Source organism: Vitis vinifera, chromosome 6 (assembly GCF_030704535.1).
Source record: "Vitis vinifera cultivar Pinot Noir 40024 chromosome 6, ASM3070453v1".
Classification (NCBI taxonomy): Eukaryota; Viridiplantae; Streptophyta; class Magnoliopsida; order Vitales; family Vitaceae; genus Vitis; species Vitis vinifera.
This window is the reverse complement of record NC_081810.1, coordinates 355,988-377,165: the sequence shown is the minus strand read 5'-3', so window position 1 is coordinate 377,165 and position 21,178 is coordinate 355,988. Positions and strand designations below refer to the sequence as shown.

The following is a 21,178-nucleotide window of genomic DNA, read 5'->3' as shown; positions in this document are numbered from 1 at the left end:
CATGTTTCAATAACAAAGTCCACTACTATCTTTTATTTTTCTTGTTAATTTATAATGTGGTTTTGTCACTACATGCAAACAGCAATTCCTCAGACAGGAAAAACCATGTCCTTCATCTTAGTTAACCATAAACCAACAAAGAACCGATGCCTCATCTTCTTTCATCTATTTACAGTTCAATACAGCTTTAGAGCACAGCACAACGGTGCCTCAAAACTTGCCATTATCTGGTTGCTATTTCCACGATGTAGATTCTGCCATAAAAACAAAAACCAAGATGAGTTGACCTTTTCACTGAAGAACGTTAAAAAATAAAAAAAACATACGTAGTATTGGACCGCATATCAAAACAGTGAATTTACTTTCATATCCTTGCTTTTTCTATATGTGCTTTTAGTCCTTGATATTGTGATCTGGGTCTGGAAGGTGATGGGCCCAGATCCATTCCACCAAATATCAAGTCTCTAGGGTTATGTGATATATCTCATAAACAAGTCAACTTTGGTGGGTCACTGTCACAACATAAAGCAACCTAAATCTCCATTTGGTTGTTGAAAATTCAAAGAGAAAAGAACAAAAAACCCAACTTCTATAACTACCATACCAACCCAAACACCCTCAATAAGATTCAGAATTTCCATTTCTTGCCCTCAAATATTCCTACGGATTAATCAAACAGAGCATCATGGAAAAACATTCAAGTAGCATAATCAAAAAACAAGTAAACATACCATTGTTGGTTCTTCCGGAACTCAGTAAGGACAGGGTATATGTTCTCAAACGCTGTATATGTCTCATCTCTCACCTGAAGTTGGGACATAAAATAATTCCAATTAAGTGACCATCCAGGACAAATATAAAATCCAATAGGGAAGACCCCAAGAATTCAAGCAACAAACAAACATATGACATCACCTTAGCTCCAGTGAGAACAATTTTCCCTGACACAAAGATAAGCAGCACAATCTTTGGTTGTTTCATTCGATAGATCAAGCCAGGGAACAATTCTGGTTCATACTGCCCAACAAAATCCAAACTATATTCAATACAATAAGGCACAGTAGAGAACACAGACAACATTTACATGATTTTTTTTAAAATGATTCAATTTAAATTTTCATGCCATCTCAGCTAGAGATCATCAGGTGTTCATGCCAGGTCAGCTAAAGGAAAAAATAGTACAGCCATTTCATTCACACTTCTTAAAATGTCTCACAGGATCAGTCATATTTGATCAGTTCAACAATCACATTTTAACATTTTTTTATCAAAACATTCTTAACATTTACCACTATACACAAAGTTGATCAAACTGAAATCAAATACTAGAATCATGAAATCAATTTACCCTTTTGCTGGGTATGGAGCAGGCAAGTGTTCCAACCTTAGTTTAAACATGACTTCCCAAGTATGGTTCACATTTTTACAGAAAAATAAATAAATAATTGAACTCCGAAAACAATGTCATCACTTACGCTGGAAAAGGCACCATGAGAATATGCAAGGCCTTCAAGCCTTATGGGGAATTTAACATCACAGGAGCCAACTATGTTCTGAATCTTAAAATCCTACATCCCACAATAAAAAACAGCAGTCAATATAAAATAAGAACAGTGGCAAAAAAACAAGGAGAAGAATAGCATAACAGAAATTGGCTACATCACAGAGAGAGAGAGATGTAATGGAATAAATACCTTAAATTTAGCTGGAAAACCGAGCTTCTGAATAATTCGAGCATACTGGAAAAAAACAAAAAAAAAACATGTAAGATTAGAAATACATTGTTGTGATAAGATGATGGAACTTATTTACATCATTGCCTTGCTATTCCAGTAAATTACACTTACAACTTGTTTTAAATTTGATAGATAAAATTACACCTACAACTTTTAAGATAACTAAACACACTGAATGCATCAAATACCTTTCGAGCTGCCAACTTGGACTGATGTTCACTCTTGGCTCCAGTACAAACCTAAAGCACCATTATGACAAGTCAGGGTCTAACAAAACTATCCATTATTTATGTCAGGAACATAAGAATATAAGATGTATAAGTAGATATTTTAACAGCATCAGAACTAGGAATAAAAAGGCAGAAGAATAGCCCCACAGTGAGTGAAATACAGAGTATTAGATGAACAACAATGAAGAAAAACTCAAGCAAGATTTCCCACATCCTGGGTTGAACACTACACCACAATAGGGATAAATAACTGGCATAAAAAGTGGTAATTATTTTGCAAAATTCTATTCAAAGGGCCCAGTGTATTCCCAAAGAAGGCTGGATTTTATGACAATCCCATCCTCCACATGTCTACTTCCAGATACTTGGTCCATTTACACCATGATGAAACCAACCTAAACGGAAATCCAGCAGGAATAATGCATCCAATTTCCAAAAAGACTAAATGATATACTGAAGGGAGGCCAATTATTATGCAAATAATTTTCATGGAAATGAAAATTACTTGTTACATAGCTCAAATCAATACTTTTGCATCACAAGGTATGTCTCGATGCTAGTACAGTGCAGTATGGTACAGTCAATCTTCCTACCACTATGAATAATAAATTAATTGTCTCCAAGAATAAGCAATTCTCTAGGTGAGCCAACTTGGTTCCATGGAGGATATCCCCTCAGCTACTATAGAGTGAAAACACATGCAATTCATTTATATAATAAGAACCATGAATCACAAACTAATGGTATTCCAATGTATTGTGTTTGGCTAAAGACATTCGTAGGACTCAATTGATCTTTGTCAATCAACTGGATACCGTTTTCTGAAAAGTAAAATAAGCAATAAATTTGATATTCAATTAATTAAAATTTTAAAAAAATGCATTATCAACATAAAAAGCTCAAAATTGAACTATTTTCCACATAATCTTCATTCCAACCCCAAGATTGTACATCCAAACAGCCATCAAACCCCTCAATAGTTTCAACATCCCTCAATGGACAGCAAACAGACAAAAAAGGGTAAGAGATTGATCAAAATCAGTACCTCATTACAATCTTTTTTATTCAAAAAAGATGACACAAATCGATTCATGAAATCAGTTGTTGTTTTGATTTCCCAATCTAAGTCCAATTAACTAGATTTACTTGGCACTTATAATAGCATTTAATGTATACAAAATACTTAGTTGGGACAATGTAACTTATAAAGTTATCAAATCTCTACCCAATTAACTCTTCCCTAATCCTAACTCCAAAGGACCAGGCAGAGATACAAAATTTTCTCTTTTTTTTTCTGATCAGGGAGGAGTTACAACATGTTTGATCCAATGCATCACTCACAATATTCAGTAATCTACACATTTTTATATTCCATATGCTAAAGCTTATGACAACCAAGCTGGTTCATGTTTATTCAGAGTTACACTTTTGGAGATCGAGGCAGGGACATGCATGATAATCCCACTTTCTCTGCTCCAAAAGAGCATCTAAAGTTTTGTCTGCACCTTCAAGAAGACATACCATAAATTTATTTATTTATTTTGAATACGAATGCTAGGAACGATGTATACAATGTGTCTCCCTTTCATCCACATCATTGTATCATTAGACTAAAAGAGAGAACTTAATATCTAAAAAAGTTTCTTAGTTGATAATTAAAGGGTTAATTAAACACAATATATGACTACAGATATCTCTGATAAAAAAATTACTAGAGACATCAATACTCAAGAAGGCACTACATATAATCCAAAATTACGAAAGTATATACATACATACATACATATATATTTGAGAAATCAGTCATCTAAAAGCTATATGATTTGACAAATGCAGTCCCCTGATCGACAAGACCATAAAACTATCGGGGACCCACTTCCCACATGCTACTTTAATAATCCAAATCAAAGTGCAATAATTCACTGTTGTGATGCTAAATGGTTTATTTAAGTTGACACAACCATAACATGAACTCCTTCTCCAATTACTACATAATTAACTCAATCAAAAGGCTGTTTTCCATCATCCTGCCAAAAAGATAAATATCCAGCCATCTCTAGGAAATTATCATCTAGCAAGGAGGAAGCAGAACCATATAAGCAACCATATTTCTCCAGCTCACTACAAACTCATCAAATAATGTCAACAAAGAACAGGTAGCTTGCAAACACAGAATAACACTGTTTCTTGACAAGAATGGATAGTTAGTTAGACAGAGAGAGAGCTAAACAACCACAATTTTGAAAGACGTCAAATTACGATTCATAGCAAATCTAAAGCAGCAGATAGTGTGGTAGCTACAGTTTTCAATAAGAAAGGCAGTAGCTGCTATGGCATAACTTACCATCTTTCCAGAAGCAAATATCAAAGCCGTGGTTTTTGGGTCCCTTATCCTCATGATTACGGCAGCAAAACGCTGCAGGAACATCATAAATTTAAAATACATAAAAAAAACTGGCAACAAATAGGGAAAGAAAAAAAATTCCTCCAATAGGAACAAGGTTAAGATGTTGATCAAGCCATCTAAGGTTCCAAGATTATAACAATTAAAACAGCATTAGCAGGCTTAAGCCATTCTCACTGAAATGGGCAAGATCGTCCTCACACACTTGACTGGATGCGTACGAAGATTAAAAAATGTCCAAGAGAAGCAACCAGCATCAATGCTTAATAAAGAAGCCATGCTTGGTAAAGAATCTCCAAAACGGTGAAGCTCTGTAAACTTCAACATACAAAATAAAAGAGGATTCAAGAAAATATACAGTTAGCATACCTTTGGATTGTATTCTGCATTTCGAGCTTGCAATGCAATGGCCTTGAGATCCAATTTGCAATCTAAGTTGACTGTAGACACAATATTCCTAGATACACAAACATTGCCCCATTTATTTTTATCAGTACTATAGTAAAAGAAAGAGAAACAAATACTACAGTTTCTGAAATTCTGGACATGAAAACCATTGCAGGTGGCCATATGGCTGTTGCAAAGTCCAAGATTCAATCATGGTGATCTTTTATCCTGGTCGGAGGAACAATTACCAAACGTCTAGCGTTCCATCACACTTGGCGCCAATGAGTTTTTTATTTGATAGAAAAAAGCAGACTATGCCTTCACCATATGAAATACAAATATTAAGTAATAATAGCATGGCATGAATTTGACATGAGAAAATTCTTTATTGTTTTTTTTTTGCAAAACATTAGATTATGTATCGAAAGAGAAGTATGAGATAAAGGGTATTTCCGATTTTATCATGTTTTATCATATTGAATGATCTTTGAGTGCTAAGCATAGGTATTAATTAACCATTCAACTCGAAACATGAGATAGAATTTTTTTTCTTTTTTTCTTTTTTCACATGAATATTTATAGGTCAAATCTAGAAACATATGTAGACAGTGGCCATGTTCGGTTTCAGCATCAATTCCTATCCCAAACCCGGGTCAATAACATGGGCAATTGTATTGTTGCTAAAGAGACAATCCTACAAAAATTACGTTGTTGTGGCCTTCCCCGAATCGATTTTAAGAAAAATTATTAATCAATTTCGAATGAACAAAGAGACCCCAATCTCAGGACTCCCCTCTTTTCTCTGATTCTCCTTTCCGTGGGTTCGAATAGACAAAAAGAGACGGAGAAGATCCGGAACTTACTGGAGCGTGGGTATGATTCCAGATGGATGCTTGGAGAGATCCACCGGTTGGCTCCCTTCCAAAACTTGATCCGCCATTCTTCAATCACTACCAATCTTTGTTCCCACCTCTCCGCCAAATCAAACACCAGCTGTTCCTCTACATCCAAATCACCCATATCAACAATTCTTTCAACCAAAAATACAGACATTACACAAACAATGACAAACCCCTAACTTCCCATACACAAATTAATAAAAAAAAATTGTCAAAAAAATTAATTCCAGGGAATTCGGATATCATTATTAGTTTATAACAATCTTGAACCGATTAAACATCAAGAAAATCGAATTAGAGTTGAGCGAAGACAAGATCTGAAGAAACAGAGGTGGGGATCGGACCTTGGGTTGGAATTAGGGTTTGGAAGGCTCGAAAATCTGCGGGGAGAGAGTGGGAGAAGAATTGAGGAGGAGAGCGGCAAAATTTTGAAAGGAGAAGTGGTTTTATATGAAAAGATTTGTATGGAGAGGCTTATATGGAGAAAGAGAAAGAGGGTGGGGGGAGAGATATAGAGAGAGGGGAAGAGCTCTTTGTTGTGGTTCCTTGGAGAGAGAGATCTGGAATTTGTGGAGGCGGAGGCTGGATCTTAACGCCCAGCCCTACCTTTTCTTTCCTATTTTGACCTCACTTCTTTTCCCTGTTGTACGATGCATTTTCTGGGTATATTTGTAATTTCGTAGCACTTTTTTGTTGGAGAGTTCCTCGGGCACGGCTTCTCTCGGGACGGGTCGGTGAAAGGGCTGACGTTAATGACCCAATGGGCTGTGTCTAGTAGTAAGGTATTTCTTTTTCGAGAATTTATAATACTAATAAAAAAAAAACAACTTATTCTTGAAGGTACATTGCTATTTTTAATGTAAAAGTTTTAAAATTATTTTTTATATTTCTAATTATTTCTCTTAATAATCTAAAAGGAATGCTAGTATGAAAAATCATGTTTTTTAAATATATATATATATATATATATATATATATATATATATATATATATATATATATATATATATATATATTTTCTATACTTGAAATGGAAAATTGTATTAAAAAATAGTATCTATATAGGCATTTATATCTTTCAAATCTATTTTAAGAAGTAGAAAATTGCTTTTAACTTCAACAAGGAACTTGTACACTAAATTGAGTTATATTCTAGGACACTTGTTGATTTTAAGATTTGGAGGAAAGATGGTGAAAAATAAAAATTTATTAAATATAAACTAGTTTTTTCATAAGTCGCTTCAAAACTTTTTTGAAAAAAAAACGCCCTGAAAAGCTTTTTAAGTATAAAGGGCAAAAACAAAAACTAATATATAAGTGACCAAAGTGTTGTTGTCGGTATAATTTTTAAAAAATTTATGTATATTTAAATGAATTTAATTGGATTTTCATCCTATTTTATTTAATCCGAGTCTCATTACTGATTTTGCCAAAACAAAAAATGTGTTTAACATTTCTTTTTATTTAAAGTGATTTTAATGAAAGTGTTTCTTATAAAAGTGTTTTTAGCACCGTTATCGAAAACAATATAAATACTTTTTAAAGCATTTTTAAACATTTTTTAAAATTAAAAGTATGTTTTACTTAAAATTTTTAATTATTAAAAAAGATTATAAACACCTGTTAAAATCACTATAAAACACAATTTGTTAATTAATTAAAAAAAATATTTTTAGTTTAATAATATTTGAAAAATTAAAATTTTATAGTGTTATTAAAATTAAAAATACTTCATAAAATCATTAATAAACGGATTATAAAAACATTTCGTAAAATCACTGGAAACCAAACTCTTAAAAAACTATTAGAATTGAATTTGAAAATAAAATTAAGGAATTTGTTAATACAATTTATTTTTAAATTTTAAATTGCTTGTTATTTATTACTTATTTTAAAATTTGCTTGTGTAAAATAAATCAAAATATTTAACTTTTTAACCAATGCTATGACTAATTTAGGAAAATTCTATTCTTCAACAATAAATTGTTACGTAATTTTTTTTAAAAAACATTCTTTTATATAAGATAGATGATTTTTTTTCCAAGATCTCTTTTGTATTATATAATAATAATTTATTTACTATATAATATATTATCAAAACAGTAGCTTCATTAAAACAATAGCAATATTTTTTCTATATCTACTATTTTAAAGAAAACATTATTAATAAAAGCAAACATAAGTTCTTTAACAAAATGATATTTAAATATCAAGTAGTATGTTGGATGTATTTTATATTTTCTATTTTTTAAAATAAAAAATATAATAAGTCTAATAGAAATTTAATAAAACAAATGAATTTAATTTTTTTTAAATATCTTTTTAAAAAATCATTATAAAAATAAAAAACCGGAAATGTTAAGCTTCACATCGAAGCTCTTAAACCGTGAAGCTCTTAAACCGTTTTAATTAAACATAAATGAGGAAAACATCTTAAATGTGATGCAAAGATAATGGGGAACTTTTGTTAAGGCTTAGTTATGTGGACAAAGGCATCAAGGCATAGACAGATCATAGCGTCATATCTCAGCTTTGTAGCAAAGCTTAAATGATATATAACCAATTCTCTCGCGTTCTCTCTCTTTACGGTCCAATAGGGCAAATTGATAAATTCTTATTATCCGATCCATAGATTCAATTTGATAGAAGCTTGGGACTAGTTACTAGAACGGGGCGACATTAGGGTTAGGATTTAATTGCCTTTCAAAAATTAGATTGCAAAAAAAATTTAAATATAAAGATCTGGATAATTTTTGGAAGAAAAAAAGGTGGAAAAAAAATCAAACTGCGAAAATGAAAAAGAAAGAGCGGCCTCAGAGATCTTGGTGGAAAGTGGTCATCAGATGGAGTCATCCATCAAGAGTAGCAAATATTAATCATTCCTCACGGGCCAAAATTACCCCAAAAAATGGTACTCACAGGAAAAAATAAAATAAAAAACCTAAAAAACAAAAACAGAGAGAGAGGAGATGGGAATGGCGAGTCAGAAGTAGCTGGTTATGATATCACGGTTTAAATCATTGGGAATCCGTCTGATTTTTTTCATCATCCTCCACCATTCCCACTCAAAATTCTAATAAAAAGCGAAAAAAGGGATGCGAATCAGAGATAGACATAACAAATGTATGATGTATCTACCTTGTCACCGAAAAATTCTATGGATTTGTTTCAGAAGAGAAAAAAAGAAGAAGAATAATCAGAGCTAAAGGCAGAAGCACAAGATTAATGTTGCCTAACGATAGATTCCTTGATCCATATTGTTTGAATCCATCAAGGAATTGCAATATTAGGCTTTGCGAAAAACAGCAATAACCAGAAGAAACAGAGATAAATATGCAGCGAAGGGATCATAGACTATGGCGGCAGCGCCTACCTCCTTAACCCTAGCAGATCAGAGAAAGAACAGACGAGAGAGGCTTTTGTTATTGTTCTGGCTTCGGCTGCTCCGTTTTATAGAGGATGAAACAGCCCCAGTCGCAAAACCCTAGCTTTGATACGGCGTCGTATTCGAATGCAATTCTATTCAGAGGTGGACCCCACTCTTAGGTGTAAAATAAAAAATTTGCAATTTATATATGACAATACGGCGAGTTTTTTCGGATATCCGTCCCGTCCCACCCCTAATGGGACGGGGTTTATGTAATTAAAATAAGTTACCTATAATTTATTATTATTATTAAATTTATATCTATAATTTAATTTAAATTTTTATTTTACTATTTTTAATATATAGATAATAATAAAAAATTTTAATAAAATAAGTTATAAAAAATATAATATTATAAAATATATTTATTTTAATGTAATTAAAAATTTTAAAAGTAATTTTTTTTAAAAAAAACTAAACGGGAAGGGTATGTGAATTATGTTTTAATAAATGAAACGGAGTTAGGATGAGGGCGACCTGTTCCGAATCCGTCCTATTGCCATTCCTAAATTATATCAATTCCTAAGTTTGATTCACACACTTAGGAATCACTACTTTCTCAAAATAAAAATAAATTTCAAATTAATAAATTATTGAATATATATTTTTCATATAAAAATTAAATTTAAACAATTAATTTGATTTATTTTTCATGTTTTTTTAATAATAAATCAAATATAAAAAAAAATTTGTTTCCATTTTCTTAATATCTCTTGAAATAAAATATTGTATTAAAAATTAAAACATAATTTATTTATATCTTAAAAAAAACTAAAGAAATCCATATTTTTTTCTGAAGCTATACATTTTCTATGTTTTATTTTAAAAAATAAAAAATAATAATAAATTTGTAAAAAAACTGATTAAAAAAAATTAAAATATTAAAAATTATTATTTTAAAATAATTTTTATAGATGGAAGATAATTTAAACATTTCGTATAAAAGTTTCTGCCATTTCTATTTTTCAAAACAAAATTCAAACAAAGCCCGAGATTCTATATTCACAACCCACCAAAGTCTGTTTTTAAAAATAAATTTTAATTATTTATTCTCTATAAGTTATGAAAAAAATTCCTAAAATATTTTTTCATAGCTTCAACTATTCATCAAAATACTCAACAAAAACAAAGATTTCTCAAATTAGAAAATTATTTTCAAAAATAGTTTCGGGCATGTCCTTTATAGTATATTTTACAGCTCTCTTATAAGCCTGCTTGAGAACCCGAAAACTAATTGTGGAACCACCAAGGCCCAACTCACAATCATTTTTGTTGACTCCTTTGAACTCGAAAATATTTTTTGGATCTTGGGTTTTTCCCAATTGTAGAAACTACCCAAAAAATAATTGCAGCAAACTGGAAAGAAATGGTGGAGTTTCCACAACCCCACCAAGAAAAATGGAGACTCACAAGAAAGACTCACAAGAAACTCTCTCCAATTTTCCCTCCTGGAAATAGTTTTACTAGAAAAGTGTTCCTGCAAATTCTTAGAAAATGCATCTTAAAACGGAATGTTTGTGACCAAATGGGAGGAAAGGAGACGATGAATAACTCAATATTGAATATCCATATCAGACTCTGTCATCATCATCATATACAATATTCTGTTCTATTTTTAAGTACTAAAGTTCACCCATCTCCGAAGGGGTTCTCTTCTGTCTCATGAAATCATATATAAATCATACAACTCAGCAGAGTTCCACCATGAGAGAAGGAATACAAGGAAAATTTTCTCAAACTAAACAGTTGCTCAGATTGAGGTTCTTCCATCCACTCGGGTTGCAGGAGTTAAAAGTGGAATAGCAAAGAGGAGCTTCCAAATGCTTTCAATCAACTGACCACTTCTTGTGTAGTTTCTGAAGCTCGAGTTATACCAGTTCCTTCGAGGTCCTTGACAAAGGTCCTGAGACAGCCGTTAATGATACGGGGTGCTGCCCCATCACAGAACCGTTTTGCAAGATCAACAGCCTTCATGAGCAGCCAAATAAGTGTAAGTGATGTGGAAATGCACTTGACGGGAAGATCATGACTAAAAGATAATGAAAAGGAAAAAGAATTTACTTCATTAATAACAATCTGGTGTCGTGTTCCAAGTACAGCTATTTCAGACATTGCTAAATGGAGAATACAGAGCTCCAAGATCCTGCCTGCTGGCTCATTCTGAGTACATCAATAAAAAATTTATATCAGATATTTGTGGTGTTGGTAGATTAACAAGGGTCATATTATCAAATTCGTTGATCTAAATTCTAATGAGTAGCTTACAGATGTCAAGATCCATAAGAAATCATGGGAAAAAAGGAAAGGAATACAGTGGCTAAGTTCTGCAGATCAAGAAAGTAAAAGCAAAATCTTGGAATAAAAGGGAAGAAAAAAAGCTTGGATACATAGACTAGACTACTTATAAAGAAAAAATAGCAATTTGAGGCATACATAGATGTGATATTCAAACAATACAATGCTACCAACCAATAGAGCATGTGTTACAAGTAAGAGCATTAAGTTTGTGCTCCCTCACCTTGGTTGGAGATGAATTAATAGTCTATCTAATTATATAGAACCAGAAAATTATACATCTAATCGTGTATACATTCATATCTCAGCACAGCTCAACAGAGCCTTAATCTATGCCACCAGGGTTCAGTTATGTAACATGCAACTAAAGGTTCTAACTGGCTGTCTGCCACAACCATTTTCCCTTCTACAGGCTTGGACTAGTTGTCTCAAGATGAAATGCTAAACATGACACACATGGAATCAAATCAAGCAGTCTAAACTTGAAGGGACAACATATCATCGAAGTTAGAAACAAACATACATACTCGTATATTAATATAACAATAGCACCAACAATCATATTTATACATGAGAATACAAATATTAATCAAGTTGAAAATTTTCCAATTTTTTATTACTTCTATGTTCTGGATGACGTGTTTTTTTTCTTATCATATTTTTTAATAAACTAAACAGTTGAACAGAGAACTTAACACGGGTTCAGCATACAAGTTTACTTCTTTTTTCCCTTTATAAGCCATGCATTTACATGGCAGGGAAGATAGGAATGGATGTCGACATTTCAAGAAAGAAGAAAAACATAACACCTGGAAAATAAATCCTCTATTATTGAAGTTTTTTTTTTTTTTTTTGATAGGTAAATCCTCTATTATTAAAGTTGTGACCCAAAAATTATAGCAATTCTTAAACATAAAGAACCATGCCAGGATAGTACAACCCCAGCATGTCATGCAATAAAAAACTGGAAAACAGATGCAATAAAAACTGGAAAACAGACCTTCCAATTTGGTGGGGCAACTTTGTCAATAACAAGCACATGACTGTTCCACTTATCCACAACTGCAACCAAAAGTTTCCTCGTGAAACTGCAAAAAGGCATAAAACACAGTTAGCTCTCCTTGTCCCTCTCTCACACACAGATGCACACAAGTGAAAATTAATTACTTATATAATTAGAAGTTTACCGCAAAATTAGTTTGCCATAAACCAACTTTGGAGGAGCTGAAAGAACTTCTGCTTCTGAAAGACAAGGAACAAAAACTTGGTTCATGCCTCCAGTAATAAGAAGAGTAACGAAAGGGCAACAAAGAAAATAACCACTTATGGAAAGCATTAGAACAAAACATGTAAGACCAATAGCATATAGCAAACCTATTAAAACTGGAACTGAAATAATTCATTCCTCCTTAGGAAGCAACATTTTGTTTAAGTTGGAGTTTAAATAGTTTATGAGACCCAAATAATATTTTCATTCACATTCCAGGTTTAGTTAATTTCATATAAGGTTCCTTACCACATCTAAGCATTGTGTCTTCTTGGTGTACCCCTAGGACCCCTACATTAACTAAAGCCGCTCACTTGAATGTTTAACATTAACTTCCAACTAATGATATGGTATTTAGTTCAATCTTGGGAATATATTCATGGAAGCATAAGTTTGAATTGGCCCAATGTTTTTTCTATCCATGGTAATCAAAATACACTAAAATTGAAATACGAATGGAAAAAGATAGGAAGGAAGATGATAAACCTCTGTTGGAAGAGAAAAAGACATATGTCAAGTGAAGAAAGGAAAAGGATTGATAATGCAGCTGTATATATATTTTTTTTATCAATAAGCAAAAAATGTATTGCAAAGAGGCGCTAAAATAACGACCCACAGAATTACAGAAAAGAGACACTCACCCCCTTACAAAAGGAACCAAAACAACAAGGAAAAAACAAAAAAACCTTCTCCTTCATCGCGAACACACCCAATCTACAAAATCTATTAAGGTCGAAGGACCATTTTTTATCCACAATTTGGTTTCCGACCAAAGTAAATACATAAAAGAAGCTTTCAGCCTTTGGATGGACAACACGCTATCCTCAAAATCAATTTTATTCCTTGCCTTCCAAATAACCCAAAACAAGCATAATGATCCCACTTGCCACGCCACCTTCCTCTTCTTACCCACAAAAGAGCCCCTCCACCCTAAAAGGGTTTCCTTTACCGAAAAAGGAAATACCCAAGATACACCAAATAAAAAAAGGAGTAACATCCACACTTCCCTTGTTTTTTCACAATGAAGGAGGAGGTGATCAATCGACTCCTCACATGTTTGGCATAGAAAGCATCTATTAGCTAAAGCCCAACCCCTCTTTTGCAAACAGTCCAAGGTTAGAACTCTTCCCCACGAAGCCTCCTAAGCAAAGAAGCTTAATTTGGGTTGCACACAAGAGTTCCAAATAATCTTCGAAGGCAAAGAAGCAAGAGAAACTGGTTGCAAAGCCCTATATAAAGATTTTACCGAAAAAATCCCATCCTTTGAATCCATCCACCTCACCTTATCCTCCTCATCCACACTAACCTTCTTCCCACCCAAGCAACAAAACAACCTTTCCACTTCTTCCAACTCCCAATCATTGAAAGGTCTATTGAAACCTTCTTCTCATCCAAGCAACAAAACAACCTTTCCACTTCTTCCAACTCCCAATCATTGAAAGGTTTATTGAAACGAGGACTCCAACTTCCCTCCCTTTCCCCCACGGTTGTCCAAACTTCATTTACCCAAGCCTCTTTAGAAGTTGCTAGAGCAAATAATGAAGGGAAATCCTCACACAAAGGGGTGGTTCCACACTACTTGTCTTTCCAAAACCTCACCTTCTTACAATCACCCACCACAAAGCCAAAAAAAGGGGTTACTAGATGTCCCATCGTACTTATTGCTTTCTACAACCCAACTCCATAGGCCTCCCTAGCCTCACAAGAGCTCCACCCTCTTCTTTCCTCCCCGTATTTCCTTCTAATCACTTGGTTCCAAAGGGCCTTTCTTTCACTTGCAAAGCGCCAAACCCACTTGCCAAGGAGAGCCCTACTGAAAGTCCCAAGACTCTTAACCCCCAGCCCTCCTTTTCTTTTTTCTACACACACAATCGGCCACCTTACTAAGTGCGGTTTTTGCTCAAGAGCCCCACTACCCCACAAAAATCCCTTTGAATCTGCTCCAATCTCATTCTAACTACCCTAGGCAGTTGGAAAACAAATATAAAATAGATCGGCAAATTGGACAAAGTACTTTGAATTAAGGTAATCCTCCCCCCTTTTGAAATGTACTGACGTTTCCACATAACCAATCTTTTCCGAAATCTTTCTTCTATTCCATCCCAAGTGGCAGCAAATTTAAAAGGAGCACCCAACGGCATTCCTAAGTAGGTGGAGGGCAACTTTCCCACCTTATAACCGAACTCATCAGCCAACTCTTCCACATTTTCAACTCTACCAACCAGAATCAGTTCACTTTTTTCTAGATTCACTCTTAACCCTGAAATTGCCTCAAACCACATTAACAACCAACACAAATACGTCAACTGCTCCTCCTTTGCCTCACAAAAAATCAACGCATCATCAGCAAACAACAAATGAGAGACTTGGACCCCTTCACCCTTTCTTCCCCGAACCGAGCAAGGCGACAAAAAACCTCCAGAAACTGCTCTCTTCAGCAGGCAGCTAAAAACCTCCATCACAACTACGAATAAGTAAGGGTGAAAGGGGGTCTCGTTGCCTTAAACCCCTTGAGCTCTGAAAAAAATCCAGTAGGGCTTCCATTCACCATAACTGAAAACCTAGCAGTAGATAAACACCACTTTATCCATTTACACCACCTTTCCCCAAACCCAATCTTCTCTAACACAGCTAAAAGAAACGACCACCTTTATATGCAGCTGTATATATAAGATTGTGATGTTGGCACTATATTTAGCTAAGGCATTGGAAATGCTGTTAGCTGCCCACAGAAACCAAGAGGACAAAAGCTTCAACAGAAGAAATGAAGGAACTAAGGGACAACTTCTTAAAGCAAAGAGATGAATGCATGCTACAAGGTTCTAGAAGCAAATAATCACCAATGCTCGGTCTTCTTCAACACTAATAAACATGAGATGCTTTCAAATAGGGAAGTTTAAGGATTTAAGACTCCATTGAGGAATTGTCAGTATCTTGATAGATGAAAATCATGACATTTTCATATTAATTAATAATTCACTGTTGGAGATTCTCCTCCAAGTATAAACCATTAATGCCAAGGGAAGGCTTGAAGGACAACTAGAAATAGTGGATAATGCTTCAAACAGTTGTTGCTTGAAACCTGGGCCAAAATGGTGTGTGGACTGAGAATAGTCACACGGTACATACGATGCAACCTCCTTTGGAAAACATTATAATGGGGTGCAGTTAACTAAATTATTCAAATATTATGTTCAAAATCACCAACTTTTCCCAGCTGAAATGAACAGAATTGGTAGGATTACATGAAACCAACCAGGCAAGCAACCATTTAGAGCATTAACACAGTAATTTTAGCCACAAAATATAAGTTGAAGTACCTGAGCACATGTGAACTTATACTAAAAACAAAATATCTACATCAACTAAACACAAACATAAAATGATGTATTTGGAGGTCAAAACCATTCTAAATACAAACATAGCAATGTGAAGAGAACACCCAAATATGTAAACTTGGAGAAAAAAAATAAAAATAAAGACTATGTGGATTAGTAAAACTTGGAAGCTAAAAATGCATGAAGAAAAAAACATCAAAAGAGACAATGGGCTTATTTAGCAACATTTTTGCAAAACAGCTGTCAAAATGCAGTGTCTGAAAGCCATTGTTTTCAAGAGTAAAATTTTGTTTAGAAACTCAAATATAGAAAAAATTTTGCAATTCTTTTTAATAATAAAATTCCATTTAAAAACTTAAATATAGAAGAGGGTTTTTTCGATTTATTCTCCTAAAAGATACTCATGCACTTAGTAGAATGCAAAAGTTCCAAACTTATTCTTTATGTTTTCAATTATTTCTCTGAATACTCTAAAAAAAACATTTTTAATTTATTCTAAAAACAACCTGTTCACAACAAATTATCCAAAACCTCTTTTCAATATAAATTTGTCACACATATTTCTTTAACACTAAAAGACACCCTTGGCAAAAGAAAAGCAGTAGGATGAACCACCATACACAGTTTAAACTGCACAAATGCTTATTTACCAATTGCAGACTCCTTCTCATTATTACGCAGAAGCTCATCCGCTTCCTCTACTGTCTCCGTCGTGACAGGAGGTCCTCCAAAGCTCATGTGATTGTATTCCAACAGTGAGTCTTTATCGAATTCATATCCTGGTTCTGCATGTAAAATACCATGAAAAAAAAAACAAACAAATTAAACAACCATCACCTTCAAAGTCTCTAGTACTATAATGCCGGCCCAATTGCCCCCAAATGAAGGCTTTACCTCTTCTGGCATTCATTCGCCTCTCGAATAACCGAACTGGATCAGACCCTTCTAAACACGCCGCATAAGCAATTAGTCTGTCGATGAAACCCAGCAAAAAAGAAACGATAAGGCCACCGTTTGGTTGGTGAGAAAATTGAAGGAAGTGAAAGAAAATGGGATGACTTACAGAGCGAGCTCCCTGGCGGCTCTTGGGCTGCAAAACCTACCACTCTTATCAATCCTGGGTAACATTTCCCTGGGCTCTGAAGGCTTGTCCAGAGGCTTTTCCACAGTGAGGGCGGAGGTGCGGAGAGAGGTCCGAGGAGAGGATAACAATTTTGAGTTAATTAACAGTTTGGTAGGAAGAGGAGTGAGAAATTGACAAGAGGAAGAGTGATTGAAGTTGAAAATGAAATGGGGTTTTGACGAATTTGAAGAGCAGAGAAGAGAGTTTGCGTCCATTCTTCCCTTCTTCCTCTTCTCCCTCTCTGCTTTTCTGGTGCGATTTCTGAAACGGCGCTTACAATATCTTCTAAGTTTATTACATTACATTTGTCGAAAATTATCACCTTGCGGAGGATATTTTTGTTGTGGTTGAAACGACACCGTTTTCGCTCTTCTTGTACTTCAGGTTTTTGATATGTTTTTTTAAAAAATAAATTTATGAGTACTTTTCATAAAATATTCTAATAAATAATTAAATATTTTGATAGACTTTTTCTTTAGACACCAATAAAAAAATTACTCCATAGATATTATTTTTAGAATACCTATTTTTATTTTTACCGATAGATCATTTTAATTAAATCTTATTATATCTTAATTTATTGTAATTTAAATTTAATTAATATAATTTATTAGCTCTATCCAAATTGAAATCATGTAACGAAAACAAATGGATTCTCGATATCATCTTATAAACTTCTTTAATCTATATTTATAAAATTTTAAATTGTAAAATTTTCCTTTGAAAATTATCCGAGAAAATAAGGAAATTTTAAATTATTTTTCTTTTTTATTGTCCAGGAAAAAGTTGAAGAGTAAAAAAAATGTTTTTAAAGTTGATAAGAAAAATAAAGATTAAATAATTGAAAAATATATAAATTTGTAATTAATTTTAATTATACTTGAAGCAATATTATTATTACCCTTAGTTATTTTTTCTTATTTAAATGGGAAAATGATAATTAAGACTCGAAGGAGGTTGACCATTTATGGAGGCAATACGTCACGTTCCGCGTAAATGAACCTTTGACTTTGTTTTAAAAGAAAGTCAGCCGTTGGATATGGAGAATCCCGTGGGAGACTCCAATCGGAGGGCAGAGGACGCCTCCACAGTAAATGTTGGAAGGCACATGAATGTGAAACGTGGGTAGGTAGAGTTACCGGACTGTGTCAGATGAATATCACGGCCTTAGAGGTCGCATCGCATCTCCTTAATATATATAACTGAACTCATTGGCAATCACGCCATTCATCTTCATATTGGTTTTCTTCCTGACCGGTTCTCTGTTTCGTCGATCCGTGATTTGGTGATTTTTGCGATTGATTTGTTGTTTTTGAGGTCCTTCAGATCGTGGATTGAATTGAGTTTTGATTTGGCGAGTTGTGTTGAATCGGACGCAGTTTTGATCTGAATTGAATTGAATTGAGTGTTGAGAGTGAGGTTTTTGGGAGGGAGTGCGGCGAGTGATTTGGGATATGATGAGGTTGCCGATGGTGGATTGCCGGAGCTTGATTGAGTTCTGCAAGGCGTTTGAGCAGCACAAGAACAAGGCCGATTTGTTAGGGCAGTCGGATCATCATATCCAGTCTCGTGGAAAGAAGCGTATCGATTCTCTGAACCCACTCGCCCATCCGTTTTGCCATCACTCTCCTTTTGCGGCAATCGACATCGTTATCTTGCTGCTGGCGCTCGTTGCCCTCGCTGTTTTGACTGCTCCGTATCTCAAAATCATTTTTCGGGAAGTTTGGGAGATTCTGCCCACGGTAGTTGCTGTCGTTGGAGATGTGATTGGTGATGCGCCTGTGGCGTATGTGTTGGGGATGGTGATCACGTTTGCAACTGCGATTGCGGTGTGGGAGATTGTAAGTCTCAAAGCGAGAAAGTGCGGGAATCCTTACTGCAAAGGTCTGCGCAAGGCTGTGGAGTTTGACATTCAGCTTGAGTCGGAAGAGTGTGTGAAATACTTGCCGCCAGTCCCGAAAAATGCGTATGGATTACAGCCGTTGGAACTGGGGGAAGATCACAAGGAGCTGGAAGCAGAGTTGAAAAGGATGGCCCCGCTAAATGGTCGAACTGTTCTCATCTTTAGAGCTCCCTGTGGATGCCCAGCAGGTAGAATGGAGGTTTGGGGGCCTAAGAGAATCCGTAGAATCAAGAAATAGGCAAAGAGTTTTTTCAATAGTTAAATGCTTTCACCTTTTAGTCATATGAATAAATGATCAGTTTTGAGATTGTTCAAGACTAATTCTGCTGATATGGAATAAGTGACGTCTATTTTGGTCTAGTAGCAGTCACATTTATCGGGCAATCTTAATTCAGTTAACTTTTTTATGTGGTATGGTTAGATTTAATGGAGAACCCAGCTCACCTTCTTCTTGATACTGCATGAAATTATCATTATGATTGTTTTATTATTCCTTCATAGGCAAATGATTGATTCATGGAGATTTTTGCTTTTTTTCTTCCATTTCCATTAAACTATTGTTAAAAACAATGGATTACTGTGGTAAGCTTGCATTCTATAGATGTATACTATCGTATTAATGGAACACTTCTATGGATGAAAAATATGAATTGCTAGGACTTACCCTGGTAGTTTTAGGCTGGATAGAGAAACTCATGTTAAATATTTATTCATGAAAGTAAGCCCTCTATAAGAAGGCATATGAAATTTCTATTAAAGCATGTCAAATTTATTCAGTAAATTAAGGGAAAGTACCAATACAGCTGAGGGGACTCGATGAAATAAGTTGTATTCTGTAATAGAAGGAAGAAGGTTTGGCCAAACAAGGCCTCAAGTGCACCAAGATGTTTTATTTTTTTATTTTTTTGATCAGAAACGAAGAAAAGTATATTAATAGAGGAAAAGATACAGGAGAAAGAAGAGATACAAGAGAAAGAGAAGAAACCAAGAGAAGAATGAGAGGTCCTTCCTACAAAACAAAAACTGAACAAAAGATAAAACACCCAACTAAAGAAAACTAAAAACACAGAAAAACTCCAACACTCTCAAACTTTTGAAGCGCAAACCGCAGTCCAGTTGAATTGTAAAACACTTAGAGGAACTCCTCTAAAAGCTACAGTACAAGAGGCCCAAAGAGAGGAAAAGAACAGAATCAAGTCTCATAACATCTCTTCCATTCTTCCTTTATCCTCAAAGATCCTATTGTTTCTCTCTTGCCATACCATCCATAACAAAGTAAGGCAAGCGATTTGCCAAAGTGTTTTGCCTCTTAATGAGTTCCCCAAGCCTTTAAAAGCAATAACCAACATGTCCTCAATACTCCTTGGAGGAACCCAAGCCAACCCTGCTAGATTGAACAACTTGTGCCAAAGTCCAATGGTAACAGGGTAATGAAGAAAAATGTGGTCTATCGATTCTCCATTTCCTTTGTGAAGAATGCACCATTGAGGATAGAGGGATTTGTAGGGTCTTCTCAATTGCAACTTGTCATTGGTGTTTACCTTCCCATGTGCTACTAACCAAGCGAGGGCCTTAACCTTTGAGGGGGCTTTTGAACTCCACAAGAACTTGGCTGGAAGGAACAAGATAGGATTTGAGACTTTTGACAAGGCCAAGAAAAAAGATTTCACTGAAAACATGTCTGATGATGACAAAGACCATGCTCTTGAATCTGCCAAAGAAAGAGAGAAAAACACTGAACTAAGGGAGGACATTAAACTCTGAAGGAGATCAATCTCTGAATCAGTAAGATTGCGACAAAAATTAAAATTCCAAGACAGTGGAAAGGAATTGCCAAGGACATTTGAAACAATGAGGTTTTTCACAGAAATAACTGTATAAACTAAATGTATATAGAGTTTATTGTTTTGCTTTTAATAAGAAACTAAATGTATAGCCATTTCTTTGATAACGACTTTGAAAGCTTGTGATTTTAGGGATGCCAAGACATCAGCATTAGCATTCTTGAGGTTTACTATTTTATCTCATTTAAAATAAGTTACATGCTTTGAATGGGGAAGGGATATAGTAAAACTATTAAGGACATTCCTATGCTGGGATGACATTGAGTTAGTTCAAATAGGCAAGGAAAAGGAATATAATAATGATTGCTAGATAAATCTAGGAGTC

At 34.4% G+C, this 21,178-nt stretch overlaps 3 protein-coding genes and 2 non-coding genes across 7 annotated transcripts; 1 reads left to right on the top strand and 4 right to left on the bottom strand.

Annotated features, from left to right (window-relative positions):
• Window positions 1–4: 4 nt before the first annotated feature.
• Window positions 5–6,475, bottom strand: LOC100243302 (TATA-box-binding protein). Of its 2 annotated transcripts, none has more exons than XM_002285719.5 (10): window positions 6,001–6,475; window positions 5,621–5,758; window positions 4,740–4,827; window positions 4,311–4,382; window positions 1,925–1,975; window positions 1,695–1,739; window positions 1,476–1,568; window positions 916–1,017; window positions 732–805; window positions 5–254 (listed from the first exon to the last, which is right to left on the bottom strand). In XM_002285719.5, coding segments are annotated over exons 2-10 (603 nt in total). In that variant the 5' UTR covers window positions 5,698–5,758; window positions 6,001–6,475; the 3' UTR covers window positions 5–253. The 2 variants fall into 2 exon arrangements, with proteins under 2 accessions (XP_002285755.1, XP_010651403.1); XM_010653101.3 differs by having other exon boundaries at window positions 5,621–5,750.
• A 1,990-nt stretch (window positions 6,476–8,465) lies between these two features.
• Window positions 8,466–8,548, bottom strand: LOC132253981 (small nucleolar RNA SNORD24). The gene has a single exon (XR_009465931.1). It is a non-coding gene; the product is annotated as a small nucleolar RNA SNORD24 (small nucleolar RNA).
• Window positions 8,549–8,634: 86 nt separating this feature from the next.
• LOC132253989 (small nucleolar RNA R12) lies at window positions 8,635–8,711 on the bottom strand. The gene has a single exon (XR_009465939.1). It is a non-coding gene; the product is annotated as a small nucleolar RNA R12 (small nucleolar RNA).
• A 1,920-nt stretch (window positions 8,712–10,631) lies between these two features.
• LOC100265613 (uncharacterized) lies at window positions 10,632–17,449 on the bottom strand. 2 transcript variants are annotated; one of them, XM_002285721.5, is made up of 7 exons: window positions 17,047–17,449; window positions 16,878–16,954; window positions 16,634–16,768; window positions 12,566–12,620; window positions 12,379–12,466; window positions 11,145–11,243; window positions 10,632–11,051 (listed from the first exon to the last, which is right to left on the bottom strand). In XM_002285721.5, exons 1-7 carry the CDS (start codon window positions 17,319–17,321, stop codon window positions 10,914–10,916), a joined length of 867 nt encoding a protein of 288 aa, XP_002285757.1. In that variant the 5' UTR covers window positions 17,322–17,449; the 3' UTR covers window positions 10,632–10,913. The 2 variants fall into 2 exon arrangements, with proteins under 2 accessions (XP_002285757.1, XP_059593295.1); XM_059737312.1 differs by having other exon boundaries at window positions 10,632–11,243; window positions 17,047–17,411.
• Window positions 17,450–18,132: 683 nt separating this feature from the next.
• Window positions 18,133–19,464, top strand: LOC100260398 (uncharacterized). Its single transcript, XM_002285722.5, has one exon. It carries the CDS (start codon window positions 18,561–18,563, stop codon window positions 19,245–19,247), a length of 687 nt encoding a protein of 228 aa, XP_002285758.1. The 5' UTR covers window positions 18,133–18,560; the 3' UTR covers window positions 19,248–19,464.
• Window positions 19,465–21,178: the final 1,714 nt, after the last annotated feature.